At 45.5% G+C, this 15,268-nt stretch overlaps 1 protein-coding gene across 1 annotated transcript in view; it reads left to right on the top strand.

Annotated features, from left to right (window-relative positions):
- Window positions 1–15,268, top strand: part of ITGB5 (integrin, beta 5) — a 111,417-nt gene that overhangs the window by 7,956 nt on the left and 88,193 nt on the right. Inside the window, exon 2 of the mRNA XM_012641596.1 lies at window positions 6,114–6,199. Coding sequence (XP_012497050.1) covers window positions 6,114–6,199 — 86 coding nt within the window. The remainder of the gene's footprint in view (window positions 1–6,113; window positions 6,200–15,268) is intronic.

Genomic DNA, 15,268 nt, shown 5'->3' with positions numbered 1-15,268 from the left:
CAAAAGCAACGGGCAATCATTTCGAGTGCAGTCAAACTACTTTACTATAGCATGTGAATATTTAATAATAATAGAAAGAATTAGTAATGTGGTATGACTTAAATTTTTTACAGTTGTTCAGGACATGGGGAGAAGCATTCCAGGGCCTTGCTACCTTCAAGCCAGAAAGGGCATTCCAGCTTGGTACCCACTTCTGAACTCACTTCTCTTATTCCACTGAATATTTTGAATCAGAAAATTCCAAGTGCAGATGTATTCTTCAGTAGTCATCTGACCTTGGACACGTTGGGTGGACAGAAGTGGGGAGAGGCTGAATGGAGGGAGGCTAGCCAGGAGGCTATGGCAGGGATCTAGATGGGAGGACCTAGCTTGGGCTACTGGGGCTGGTGCCCGAGGCAGGAAGCATTGGATTAGGAAAAACATTCCGTACATCTTGAAGGAATGATTGGCCGGACATGGTGGCTGCCTGGGTATGATTGATGAAAGAGAGGGTGAGTCAATGACTTTTGGAAGAAGAACGTATTTTTAGATTACAGTTTTCAATAAACCCCAGGCTTCAGAGACATTAAGGAAAAGGATTAGAGAGAGTTGAAGTTGAGCTAGGAATAGTCACTATGCAAACAGCAACCAAGGTGAGATGTGGCCATCGTCTGGGCTGCTAGCACCTGATTCTGTGACCTAGACACAACACTCTGACATTTGTGAACTCCATTGCTTAGATTTTTATTCATTGCTTCCTTCCTTTTCAGAATGCCTGTTGGTGCCAAGTGACTCATCCAGCCAAATCCAAACTCTCTGAAATATTAATAGGTGGAGAGATGAGAGAGCTGCCAAAGAGAGTGACTCTGGCACTATGACATGTATCAGCACACAGCCTATGGTTTTGGATCCTGGAGTTCCTGTCTGCCACCTGCTACCTGGCACACTGAGCTCCCCGGCAGCAGGGCCTGGGTCATTCACCTGCGCATCTCTGGCATGCCCTAGTCCAGTACTCAGCATTTAGGATGTGCGTGGGGAAGAGTTTTTTGAATTTGAATTTGTCCCAAAAGCAACGGGCAATCATTTCGAGTGCAGTCAAACTACTTTACTATAGCATGTGAATATTTAATAATAATAGAAAGAATTAGTAATGTGGTATAACTTAAATTTTTTACAATTGTTCAGTGTGTTTTCATCACATATTGACTGCCACATCCTTTGAGCCTCTTCAGTATTGCTTCTAAGATCTTTTAGGCTGGTGGCCCAGAACACCAGAAGTCAGTCTGGTCTGGGTCAGAACTGAGGAGCCCTTACTGTTCTCAGCCCTGGACCCCCAGCCCAGGTTCCCAGAGCTCAGTAATGAGGCTCCAGTGATTGGAAATTGTTTGTGAATCTATGTGGCTTTGAGCAGAATCCTATTTGAGGCTTCCAACCTCCAATTCTTTTCTGACCAAGGAGCTGTCAGAGCTCCTCCAGAGGACCCTGGAGCTCAGTGGGTAACCCTGGCCCTGCATCTGGGGTGGCACAGGAACCACCAGTCAGACACTCCATGTGGGTACTTGCTGGTCAGGGCCCCTTCTGCTCTTGTTCTTGTAGTTAGGGCTCCTTGTTTCAAGTCACATACTCTTGTCTTCTCATATCTATAAAATGAGGTGATTTGACTAGCTCATCTTAAAATACTCCTAGCTCCGTGGTGCTACAACTCCATGATTTTAGGTGTCAAAGAAAATGATTCACTACAAAGGCCGGAGTTTGTATTTGATAAGGTTGAGAAAAGGAGGAAGAAAATAACTTTCATTCTAGATTTGATTTTCCCCCCCTCAGATAGTGCTTTATGACAGGTAAGGGAATTTGACCAAAAAACAGAACTGACATTTTACAATTCTTTTCCTGCACATGCTCTCCTTTTTAAAGTGCTTATTAGAAAATCACTAAGTGAGTGGATTCATTTTAAAATTAGAAGGTTGTCAGTGAGAGCAGGTGCAGGCAGGCCCAGGTTCCCAGTGGGTTCTGTCCTGAGACCTTAGTCCATGTTGGGATCTGGGATGGCTCTTCCTGCTGAAGTAAGGTCACACGGTGGGTGGGTCCCACAGCACCAGGAGGTCCTGCTGCAGGCTTGGCAGGGAGATGTGTCTGATGAGGGCCTGCACTGGGGCCCCAGTTCCCTGGGTGCGAGGTAGATGACACCCAACAGGGCAACTGCTGGTGGGGAAGAGGGGCTGGGGTTCAGGGTTGGGGCTTCCAGCTGGGGGAAACCATTGTTCTTGCCCCTGGTGGGCTCCCCAAACCTCCCTTCCTTTCTTCCCAGCCTCTCAGGTCCTGCTGGTTTCCCCTAACCCCCAACTTATGTCTCATCTACCATTCTTATCCCAAGGGTATTTCTTCCTTCTGATGTCCTTGGGATGACACATGCAGCTTCCTAGCTGCCCCCATGCCTCTACTCTGCCCAGTCAGCTCTTTTTGCCATTTACGATTTCTCTGGGTTTTTACTGCTAGTGACAAAGGAAAAGTAGGGAGTTAAAATTAGCAAATTAGGGAAACATTACACTTTCAAGATATCCTTTTTTACCTCCATTTTGGCACTTCTTCTCTTTTATTTTTTTAAATTTTATTTTATTTTTCCAGCTTCATAAAGGTATAGTTGACAAATAAAAATTATATTTATTTACAGTATACAACATGTTTTGTTATATGTATACTTTTGAAATGATTACTGCAGTCAAGCATCCATCACCTCACACAGGTGTCTTTTTTGGTGTGATGAGAGTGTTTAAGATCAACTCCCTTAGCAATTTTCAACTATACAATACATTATTATTAACTGTAGTCACCATTCTGTTTTTTCTTTCTTTCTTTCTTTCTTTTTTTTGAGACAGAATCTTGCTCTGTTGCCTGGGCTAGAGTGCGTGGTGTTAGGCTAGCTCACAGCAACCTCAAACTCCTGGGCTCAGGCGATCCTCCTGCCTCAGCCTCCTGAGTAGCTGGGACTACAGGCATACGCCACCATGCCCAGCTAATTTTTTCTATATATTTTTAGTTGTCCAGCTAGTTTGCTATTTTTAGTAGAGACAGGGTCTTACTCTTGCTCAGGCTGGTCTTGAACCCCTGACCTTGAGTGATCCTCCTACCTCGGCCTCCCGGAGTGCTAGGATTACAGGCGTGAGCCACCATGCCCGACCTATAGTTACCATTCTGTAAAATAGGGCTCCAGAATTTATTCATCCTGTCTAACTAAAACTTGTACCCTTTGACCAACATCTCCTCATTGCCCACCCCACCCCTACCAGCCCCTGGCAACCACTATTCTAGTCTCTGTTTCTGTGAGTTTCACTTTTTTTAGATTTCACGTATAAGTGAGATAACGCCTTTCTGTGCCTGGCTTATTCATTTAGCATAATGTCCTCCAGGTTCATCCATGTTTTCTCAAATGACAGGATTTCCTTTAAGGCAGAATAGTATTCCATTGTATGTATATACCCCTGGCCACTTAGGTGATTCCATGTGTTGACTGTTATGAATAATGCTTCGGTGAACATGGTAGTGCAGATATCTCTTTGACAAACTGATTCATTCCTTTGGCTGTGTACCCAGAAGTGGGATTGCTGGCTCATATGGTAGTTCTACTTTTTATTTTTTGAGGAACCTCCATACTGTTTTCCATATGGCTGTACTAATTTACATTCCCACCAACAGTGTACAAGGGTCCCCTTTTCTCTCCATTTTTGCAGACACTTGCTATCTTTTGTCTGTTTGATAATAGCCATTCTAACTGGAATGAAATGATAGCTCATTGTGGTTTTAATTCGCATTTCCCTGATTAGTGATGTGGAGCATTTTTTTATATACCTATTAGCCACTTGTATGTCTTCTTTTGAGAAATGTCTATTAGGTCCTTTGCTCATTTTTAAATTGGGTCATTGTTTGTTGAGTCCTTCTGTGTTTTGGATATTAACCCCTTACCAGATGTATGGTTTGCAGATATTCTCTCCCATACCTTAGGTTTTCTCTTCACTCTATTGATTGTTTCCTTTTCTGTGCAGAAGTTTGATACAATCCCATTTGTCTATTTTTTGTTTTTGTTGCCTGTGCTTTTGTGGTAATATCAAAAAAATCATTGCCCAGACCAATGTCAAGAAGTTTTTCCCCTATGTTTACTTCTGGTAGTGTTGCAGTTTCTGGACTTACGTTTAAGTTTTTAGTCCATATTGAGTTGATTTTTTGTATAGCATGAGATAAGGGTCCAATTTCATTCTTCTGCAGGTGAGTATCTGATTGTCCCAACACCATTTACTGAAGAAACTACCCTTTCCCCATTGCATGTTCTTGGCACCTTTGTTGAAGATCAGTTGACTATAAATGCCTTGATTTATTTCTGGGCCCTTTATTCTGTTCCAGGGGTCTATCTGTCTGTTTTTCATGCCGGCACCATGCTGTTTTGATTACTATAGCTTCGTAGTATATTTTGAAATCAAGTAGTGGAAGCCTCCAGCTTTATTCTTTTTGCTAAGGTTGCTTTGCCTATTCAAGGCTACCTACAAATTTTCTGTGGCTCCATGCAATTTTTAGGAATGTTTTTTCGATTGATGTGAAAAATGCTGTTAGAATTTTGATATAGGGATTGCAATTGAATCTGTAGATTACTTTTGATAGCATAGACATTTTAACAATATTAATTCTTTCAAGCCATGAGCACGGGTTATCTTTCCATCTCTGAGGATCTTCTTTAATTTCTTTCATCAATGTTTTATAGTTTTCAGTGTACAGATCTTTCACTTCCTTGCTTAAATTTATTCCTAAGTTTTTTTGTTTGTTTATGATTTTTGTTGCCATTGTAAATGGGATTGCTTTCCTGATTTCATATTCAGGTAGTCCATTGTAAGTATAGAAACGATGTTGATTGTCTTACGATAAATGTTTTTGTGGTATTTAGTGGAACTAGGAAACAACTTTCCACCTTCCTGTATTTTTTCCTTCTCTCTCTCTCTCTCTCTCTCTTTTAAAAAATCTTTTTGACTCTTTTTTTCTCTTAAGATCTGAACCCTCTTCCCAGGACTAGGTTTCTCTTCTTTCCACCCATCCATTGTGTCTCTCTCTGTATAGTCAAAGCAATGACTGGGAGAAACCAATGGGTCTTTTAGTGCTAAAGGGGCCAAATAAAGGAGTCATTTTCATTCACAGAAGATGAATGACCAACAAGTTTTGCTCTTGGTCAAAAGTAATCTGTTCTGGATGTTTCCGAGAGGAAGGAAAAGAAAGGGATGATATATTTCACCAAGGATACCTGTGCTGTTGATGGGGTGGACGGTGAGTAGGAGGGGTGGGGATGGGGGAACGGGGTTGGGAAGGACAGAGGGCAGTGGACTTAACCTCACGACCACAGCTGAGCCTGCCCGGCTGGGAGATGCCTCCCAGATTCATGAGGTGCACGATGTAGGACTGGCCTAGGTTTGAAATAAGTAACCTTTACGATGATAAAGCAGTTTCCTTCTAATCTTTGATTTTGATCTTTTATCAGGGTTGGGTTTTGAATTTTATCAAAAGCCTTTCCATTACCTACTGAGGCACTGATATGGTTTTTTTTTTTTTTATTTGACCTACTAATGCTGTTGAATCAATGAATTTCCTTTATCTTAACTTAATGTTGTATTCCTGCACTACATTTTTTTTTTAAGGGATGTGCTGGCTTTTTTCAGTATCTGTGGATTTTGATGTGATAGTATCTGATTTAGGATTTTCTTTTTTTTTATGCCTGAATGAAACCAATCTGTTCTTTTTTCTTTCCTTTTCTTGTACTATTTTTGTCATTTTGGGTGGACTAAGTGTAAAAGGACCTTGTTCTCCCTCAATGAGAGAGGATTTTCTGAGTTATGGGGGAAAGATATGGGAATCCAAGTGGGCCCAGCAGAAGAAATGGGAGTTGCAAACACAGTGGATGCTTCAAAAACTCAATGTTTAGCCTCAGCAAATGAGTCTTAACCTGCAATTAGAATTGGGGCCTACCCCCTTCAGTCTCAGAGAGATCTCCTGTTAAAGAAGGAAGTAATTTCCCCACCCCCACCCCTGCCCATTCGAACGCCTCATCAATAGGGTTTATAGGCAGGAACTAATTGGTACATCTTTGTCTTGCTTTGAAGGTCTCAACATATGCACTAGTGGAAGTGCCACTTCCTGTGAGGAATGTCTGCTAATCCACCCAAAATGTGCCTGGTGCTCCAAAGAGGTATGTGGGTGGGAGAGGGGAAGAGGAAGGGAAGGAGTGTTATGGGGTTCTGGTAGGGGAGGTGGCTACACCACAGCACACACATTCACTGTACTGAAAAGGCCTTTGTAGCTTCTCCATACTGCCTCTTCCCTTCCTACCCAGGGTGATGACAGATCCAAGTTTATGAAATGAGAAGTTGGGTCTCTTGATAGTGACGAATGTTAATCCTGTTTAGGCTTTCCTTCTCTTTTGTGTATGAACCAAGTAGGACTCTTCTGTAGTTTTCTGATCTTTGGTATAAGAACTCCAAAAGACCCGAGCTTGTGAATTGAGTTTGTTGCATAACGGTTCAAAACATGCCTGGGTGGGTGGTGTGTTGGTGGACGCTGGTCATCTGAATGTGGCTTATTTAAGAGTCAATGTTAGGAATTGGCCTTTATGGAATGATTTTATTTTAAAATAATGGCTGCTGTTTCTTTAGCCCCTATAAGATTGTAAGATTGGGGTAATATTAGGCATATTTGACATTGTAAAGGAATGCAAATATCAGGGCTTGGTGAGCTAATCAGGAAATAAAATGATCAATTCCTAAACTTTCCGTCTTGAAGGAAATTTCTGGGTCACTTTTCTAAACTATTGTTAGAACCATGGAGCACAAACTCTCCCTGTGCAAGTGCACCATACGGTTATTTGTGAAAGAGCGCAGGACTTGCTGTTTTGGACTGGCTTAGTCTGCAACTCAGTGTCCTGTCCCTGTCTGGAGGACCACGACATGGCTCCCGGGAGGCTGGGGTCTTCTCCATCATGGCAGCCTCAGGGGTCTATGGAGTTCCTGTAACCTGTGATGGCTAAAAACGATCATGTGGGACCTACTAGATGCCACACACTTTGTACATAGCACAGTATCTCTGATCCTTACAACAGCTCTGTCAGGTAGGTGGTAATACACCTGTTTTATTGAGGTCCAGAGAGGTAAAGTGACTCGTTAAAGGGCACACAAGTGGCCAAAGCTGGGGATTGAATCTGGCTACTTGGTCTTCTGGGCCCAAGGTCTTCCCTCTAGACTATACTGCCTCTCTAGAACTTTTGACAGTAAGGAGTAAGATTACTAAACAAGTTACTCTGAGAGAGGAATCTCCCAAAGGTATAAACCTTAATTGTGTCTGTGCTTAACTGTAGTGTCTTTATTATGAACCTTCTTTAAAACCTTTCTTTGGTTCCCTATGACCTGCAGGACATCCAAGTTCTATGGCTTCTACCTTCCTCCTCTAGGTCATCTCTTGCCCACTCCCTATACTTTAGCCAGAGGGAACCACTCGAAGATCTCCAGAGAGCCCTGCCTGATGAACACCCTCAGGATTTCTCTTGTTCCTTTTCCCTGGAAGTCTTCCCGGCTTTTTCCTCCTTCCCTCCACCAACACCTTGTCTTCCAGTTTTTAAGAATCAATTCAGCCTCATCTATTCTATGAAGACCTTCCTGGATTTCCCTCAGACACACCTGTCCATCCAGCTGTCTGTCCCTTCATCCCTCTCTCTATCTATCCGTCTTTCCATTCATCTGTCCATCCATCGATATGAGAATGTAAGCTCCCTCCACCAGCATGTTAGGGGCAGGAGTTTTTCCTGTTTTCTTCATTACTGTAACCCTGGCACCCAGAATGGTACCTAGCATATAGTAGCTGCTCAGTAAGTATTGGTTGAAGGATTTCACTGGGTTGGCTACTCATTGCGTGTCTGCCATGTGCAGGCCATGAACACCTCTCCATCTCCCTATACTCTGTGCTCCTTCTTAGCACTTATAACCTTTCTGTGTTAATTCGTTTTCATGCTTATTACCAAGAAAATCATTATTTTCTTGGGAAACTAAACTGTGTTATTCATCCTGGCATACCCAGTATGCAGCCAATAATCTGGCAGGAATTCATATTTGACAATTTAAAAAGATACAGAGTTAGAAAGCCAAAGTTTAAGCTTTGCCATGATTTACTCTTACGTTCTTGGTATGTAGAATGAAGATGACGATTCCCACCCTCCATCGTTACTGGGAGTGTGAAATGAGATCAGGGCATGAGAGGGCTTGCGGTTGGGGCTAATTAGCTGAGACTCTTGAACAACTGAATGAGCATCCAGCAAACTACTGCTGCCACTCCCGGATATTTTCTAGTGACATGTGGGCAGTGGATGTGGGAGACAGGTTCCATTGTCTACTTAAGTTTCTTCCTTTCTTGTGCTAGTACTTACCCAGGTCTCACTTCTGGATGTGGGTAGTAAATGAAGTTATCCCAGGGGCATATTATTGCCCAGTCCACACTTGGGTTCTCTGTCTAGCCCACTGGACTCCCTCTGTGCTTATATGGCACCTCATTCTGGGCTGCAGAACTTCCTCTGATCCCTGCACTGGAATGCAGCTCCCCGTCTTATTTGGGGGTGAACTTTCCCCAGATGCCAGTGTGTTTCAGGGAGCTGGGCACGGAGAGTTCAGGAATGGTTTTGATCAACCATGGAGGTGACGTATTGGCAAGAGTGTAAGATGCGTGGGTATGCTGAGGCTGGTGCCCGGTCGATTGCCAGGGAGGGCCAGGTCCCTTGTGGATTCTCCGCCCGCCTGCCGTGTCTCTGCATACCACTGTCAACGGAAAAGAGGTTTATTCTGAGCCAAATTTGAGGGCCATGGCCCAGAGCCACACCCAAGAAGCCTTGAGCAAGTGGACTTGCTGTGGTTGGGTTACAGTTTGGTTTTATACATTTCAGGGAGACAAGGTAAAGTCATAAATCAATACATGGAAGGCATACATTGGTTTGGGCTGTAAAGGTGGGACATCTCTAAGGGGCGGGGAGGCTTACAGGTTATAGGTATGTTTAAAGACTCTTTGACTTGTAATTGGTCAAAGAAATGAAGCTTTGTCTAAAGGCATGGCTATTTTAAGTGAAGATGAGGAAGTTTGCTAATCAGAGACAAGCTATGTATTTGTTGTGTAAATTGAGGACCTGCAGGTTTGTCTTGCATAGCCTTAGGCCTGTTAATGAGTTACAAAGGATGTCTTCAAGAAGGGAGGGGGGCATGATGGGCTGTGTCTGACCTCCCTTTTCATGGCCAGCAACTCAGTTTTAGGGTATCCCCGCAGCCAAGAAGAGGTCCATTCAGTCGGTCTAGGGGGGAAGCCTTAAGATTTTATTTTAGCTCATACCACTGTGGATTAATCCCAGAATACATTCCCTGGGAATTCCCCTGCTCTAGATCCCATAATGACTGCCTTATTTTACTTGAGGTGGGCACAGGGGACTCCTTACCTCTGCATTTGACACCCCGTGTACCCTGCCTAATTCCACCCCTCCTGGCACTGTTCTCCCACAGGTATCAGCACGTGTCCTTCCTCACCGCCTCCCTTGTGGCACATCATACTGGTTCCCTCCACCTGGTCTTCAGTGTGGCCTATTAACCCTGGCTCTTGTGCCTTTGTTTTCTGACTGGGGTTTGCCTGGGGGCTGCACACTTACCCTCTGCCTTCATGTCCAGACTCTCCCCTGCTCTGAGACCAGGATGTCCTCCCCTCTCCACACTGCCCTGCCGGGGTCCTGTGGCACACCCCAGCCTTGCTCGAGCCCAGCTTGCTTCTCAGCCAGCTTGAACGCTTCTGGTGCTGTTTGTACAGCACACCTTAAAACAACAAACTCCCCAGTTTGTTATCTATTTTGCCCACTGTTTTTAAAATGGAAATTTTGTTTCTCCCCTAAGATTGTGAATCTCACAACCCAGCCAGCTGTGAGGAGGGCGGTGCAGGGAAGAGTGTGGTGCAGGGGAGAGTGTGCGGATGTACCTTGCAGGCAAGACCTAGGGGTAGCCCACATTCCTTCCACTTGCATTCTGTTGTCTAAAACCCAGTCGGATGCTACACCTGACTGCAGTGAGAACTGGGAGGCTTGCTCCAGCTGTGTGCAAAGGAAGAAAAGGACAGTGGGTTCGGCAGACTGGCAGCCTGTGCCAGGGTAGCTTGCTAGAGGACAGTGGTTTGGGAGAAGTGGGCAGGGCTGAGAGACTGGTGTTTCCCACTGGGGAAGTGAGAGAGCAGCCTAAGCGGACAGAGAGGTTGCCCTCCGGGCTGGAGGAAGTGGGGAGGCAGGTTGTTCCGGGTGTGAAAGTGAGACTCCCTGAGGGAATGTGGTTGCGGCAGCACCAGGCTGGAAGGAGAAGGGTGGGGTTAGGCAAGGCCCCCACTGGGAAGCTGAAATCCCATGGGGAGAAGAACAGCAGGCCCATGGTATGTGGATGAGTGGCAGTGGGGTCGGGGTCAGGTGAGAGAGAAGACTGGTGAGGCCTGGGCTGGGTGAGCGGTCTTCCCCCTTGGAGATGGATGTGGAGAAGAAATGAAGGGACCAGCAGGGTTGGAAGAGGGAGATGAGAGGCTGGAAGCAGGACAGGCTGACTAGCCTTCTGGGGGAGTTATGGTGGCTAGGAAGGTACAGAAGACATTATCTGTATTTTCCTTTGAGTTGGGGGAGAAACAAAAAACGTCAGCATTTGGTCCCGATGACAATAAACTATAGATTCTTTAAGAGAACCTCTCTTTGTGGTCAGACTAAATGAAAGGAATACTCTTGGTCTATTATAGATGCTTCGTAAATATTTGTTCAATGAATTAAATGAGCTGATTGAAAACTGGCAGAGGACCTTCTCCATCCCCCAGCAGGGTATACATGGCAGTGTGTTGCTGTCACACAACACAGATTTTGGGTTATCGTCAGTCACCTTCTCCTCAAATCCACAAGGGTTCGGCCAGGCTGGGGCTGCAGCCGTGGCTGGTGGGAGGGCCTGGCCCTGCTGTATCCCAGCGAGAAAGCTGAGCCTCAGAGAGCAGCCAGCTCTCCGCCTGTCCTCCAGCTGGTTTCTTCCCTCTTCACCGGGCCTGGCTGCCTCCTTTCCTGCTGGGTTCCTCTTCTTCAAGAGCCTACAGTTTCTCAACTCTTCCACCCTGTTTCAGAAACAAGCAAAAAATCCATCCTTCTCCCCAAAACAGCCACCCACATCTTTTTAGCTGTCGGCAACAGTAGGCAGAGTGGTATTCAAATGATGTAATGACTGGCGTGGCACAGACAGGGGAACTGAATGCACCGGCAGTAATGCTGGACAGCTGAGCGCCTGCTGCGCACCTGCCTCCACTGCAGGGAGGAAGGTTTTGACTAGCAAAACGTCCCGGGAGCTGGCAGCTACAGAATTACAACAAACAGCAAACCTCACTGCATCCTCCACACCACAGGTGATGGAGGGAGTAGAGCGGGTGGCTTTCGACAAGTTATAAACACCAGTGCTGTAACAAACTAAAACTATTGGGCCAGGCACAGTGGCTCACGCCTGTAATCCTAGCACTCTGGGAGGCCAAGGTGGGAGTATTGCTTGAGGCCAGGAGTTCAAGACCAGCCTGAGCAAGAGTCAGACCTCGTCTCTACAAAAATTAGAAAAATTAGCCAGGCGTGGTGCTCCACACCTGTAGTCCCAAGTACTCGGGAGGCTGAGGCAGGAGGATCGCTTGAGCCTGGGAGTTTGAGGTTGCAATGAGCTATGATGATGCCACTGCATTCTAGCCAGGGTGACAGAGTGAGATCCTATCTCAAATAAAAAAAAAAGACTATCTAAATTTGGAACTTTCCCCTTTTCATTTTTATATTATTACCACTTAGGGACTGAAAGCTGCAGAGGACACTTCAAGTTCCTGTTTCCATTCTTTTGCTTCTCTTGGTAACTTGCCAGTAATGTTGTTACCCCTTATGAGTCCTTTGGAGAGTTTGATGATGGCATTTCTGGAGACCACAGAGAGATGCTCTGTGTACTGAAACCTCTTTCAGCACGGAAGCCTGGGGGTGGGCAGTTGTGCTGTGGCCCATTAGAACTCTATCCGGAAGCTAGTTTCCATTTTTCTGTGTTGAGATGAAATCCCCCCTCTCTTCCATGGGGGTTGGGGCCCCTCCATACCTGTTTCTCTGCATCAAGAGGATATTTATCCCTCGAGTTTGATAGGTGTCAGAAAGACCTCCGCATTTGGGGTGGCAATGAAATACTATATTCAGAGGGATGGGACCTGTAGGCCCAGACTTAGTTTCTTGCTGCCGAACTCAGCAGTGGCCTTGGCTGAGAGGGGAGGCGGATGCTGCAAAGAGCGCTGAACTTGGGCCCAGGAGGCTGAGACCAGATGAACTCAAACTTCTTGGGTGAAAATAGGCATGAACTTAGGCATGTGGACCTGTGATTCCTCACCTGTACAAGCCAGGGGCTGGCATCAGGCGATGCATTCAGGGGCCCTTCCCCTTGGAACATGGGTCCAGGTGTTGGGTCTCTGGGATCTGAAGCTCTTAGAACATCAGACATCAGGATGTCATTCATGTGAGGAGTCTCCTTTTCTCCAGGGGTTTAGAATTTGAGACATCTGTGCTCATTGAATTTGGAGCTCAGAAATGTAGGTATTGAGACATTTTCTTGATTTATAATGTTTGTGTGCTTAGGTGGTCATAAACGTCACAAGATATGCGCCTGGTTTTGATTTTCTCTCTTTAAATATGCCTGTGTCCTTGTTCAAAATTCAGTATCTAGAAAGGAGCTCAGAGGAATAGAGGTGAAGCTCTTGGGCTTGTGTCCGTAGCACTCTCTGTCCCTTCTGTGGGCAAAAAGAACCTGTGGCTAGAAATTAATCATGGCTATTTTTGGACTCCATGCCAGAAGAGATCTTCAGCTCTTAAGGAAATCCCACTGTTGAGGTAGCTGCCTTACTCTCAAAAGGTTCTTAAGATCTGTCATACCCAGCAGTGCCTCACCTGGTGGCTCTGGGCCCCAGAGCTCTAGGACAATGATAAGACTTGAAATGTAGGCAAAGATGTCTCAAAGGCCATTGAGTGCGTCAATAAAATCATTGGAACTGCCCCAGGTAGCAAGAAACTGAACTTTGACACATTGGTGATAGAGATGGATAGCACTGAGAATGAATTTATGGGTCTATGTGACATATGAGGTGCCCCTTGCTGTCCATAAAGCTGGAGCTGCTGAGAAGGGGACTCCCTTGTACCATCACATTGCTGACTTGGTCAGCACTTCTGAAGTCACCTGCAAGTTGCAGCTGTGATATGATCGATGGTGGTTCTCAGGCTGGCAACCAGGAGACAGTCCATGATCCTCGCCAGTGCAGCAGTGAACTTCAGGAAAGCCTTGTGTGCGTTGGCGTTGAGGTTTATCACAACCTAAAGCATGTTATTAAGGAGAAATTCAGGAAAGCTGCTACCAATGAAGGGCACGAAGAGGGCTTTACTCCTAACAGCCTAGAGAATAAAGGGGCCCCAGAGCGGCCAAGGAGTTCAGCTGGGGAAGCCAGTGATACTAAGGCTGCGATTGGACCTGGCTGCCTAAGAACTCTCTGGGTCTGGGAAATGTGATCTGGGCTTTAAGTCTCCTGATGGTCCCAGCAGGTACATCTTCCCTGACCAGCAGGTAGCCCTGTACAAGTCCTTTGTCAGTGACTGGGAGTATCTATCAAAAATCCCTTGGAGCTGGATGTTGGGAAGCCTGGATGAAGCTCCCTGCTAGTGCAGGTATCCCAGCTGTAGAGAATGAGCTCAGTGACCAACCCAAAGTGAATTGCTGAGGCTATGGAAGAGGAACCATGCAACTGCCTCCCACGTAGGTGGAGCAGGTTCACTCTGTGACCTAGTCTAGTGCAGAATTTAAGCCGGCCCAGACCAATGGGAGAGGTATCAGGGGTTCCCATCACTGCAGGGAGACTGAAGATGCTTTCATTGCTGACCTGGTGGCAGGGCTGTGCACTGGACTGATCAAGACAGGTGTGCTTGACAATCAGGACTGGGCCAAGTGCAATCAGCTTCTCAGAAGGAGCTGGGCCAGTTTGCCAGCAAGAAATTAGGAAATTCCCTAGCTGAGTAAGCTCTGGGCAGATGGGGCCCTGAGCCATTAAGCTAATTAGACCTCTACTTCAGACAGCTCAAGACAGCAGACCAGTACTTTCGGGGCCCTCAATACCTCTCCTTTCCCCCACCCCTGTGCTTTTCTCGCTCTTCATTAGAACTGCTACATCAGAGCCAAACTTGACCATCCAGAACCACATTTGGAAACCTTAGCTTTGAAATCTAAGACCAGAATAATCATTTTTCTAATCTTGTCCTATAACCAGTGTTTATGGCACCACTTATGATGTAGTTCCCAAGGTTGTTGACAGGCAAGATCCCCAAGGGTTCGGTGCCACAAAATAAAAAATTATTCCACTATTTAAATAAATAAATAAAAAGAGAAAACAAATAAAAAACTATCACATAGGCCGAGGACAATCCCCCTGGATACTGCAGAGTGTTCTTGACTTCTTGGTCTTGAATTTTGCAAAGATTCTAAAGGGCATCGACCAGTCCTGGGACATCTGAGACCTTGATGAAGGGTTAGTACCTCTGGTTTTTGTGCCTGTGCCAGCAGTCTGGCTTCTACCACAGTGGTCCAGGGACAGTGACTCATCTTGCTGGCAAAGTGTCACAGAGGGAGAGGAAGAGATCAGCGCCCTAATCCTCCAGCCATTTCGAGGATTACACAGTACGGCACTGGCAGTGACCAGCTGGAGGAGGTGATTTGTTGTCCACGTGCGTCAGTGAAAGGCGTTCAGACAGAAGAGCAGCCTGGGCTTGCTTTGCCATTAGAAACCCCTTTGCTGGAAATGACCAACACTTAGAGGCTCCATATTTATCACAAAATATATTGTTTTGTTTTTAAATTAATACCTCAACCTCCTGGTGCCCCAAATTAGGTTGGGTCACTCTGATGTTCGGCTTTCTTCCAAATGCAACTTAAGAAAATAAAGATTTTTCTTATCAATGTGTCTTTGTGGTACAAAACCAAAAGTATTTTCGTCCCTCTACTGTAACACCTCATTTTTTATTTTTCTTTTAAATCCTAATACAGATGCAATTCCATTTTCTGGTTTTTTTCCTTAGTATAAGTGTTTCGAAATTTCTGCTTAATCTCCGTAACTGTTTGTAATGGCTGTATCGTCTATGGAAGTGATGGGTACATCACTTCATGGGAGGCTACAGGGCCCCTGGGGTGAA

The sequence above is a fragment of the Propithecus coquereli genome, unplaced genomic scaffold, assembly GCF_000956105.1.
Source record: "Propithecus coquereli isolate 6110/MARCELLA unplaced genomic scaffold, Pcoq_1.0 Scaffold10, whole genome shotgun sequence".
Classification (NCBI taxonomy): Eukaryota; Metazoa; Chordata; class Mammalia; order Primates; family Indriidae; genus Propithecus; species Propithecus coquereli.
The sequence above is the reverse complement of the archived record's forward strand: the minus strand, read 5'-3'. Positions and strand labels throughout refer to the sequence as shown.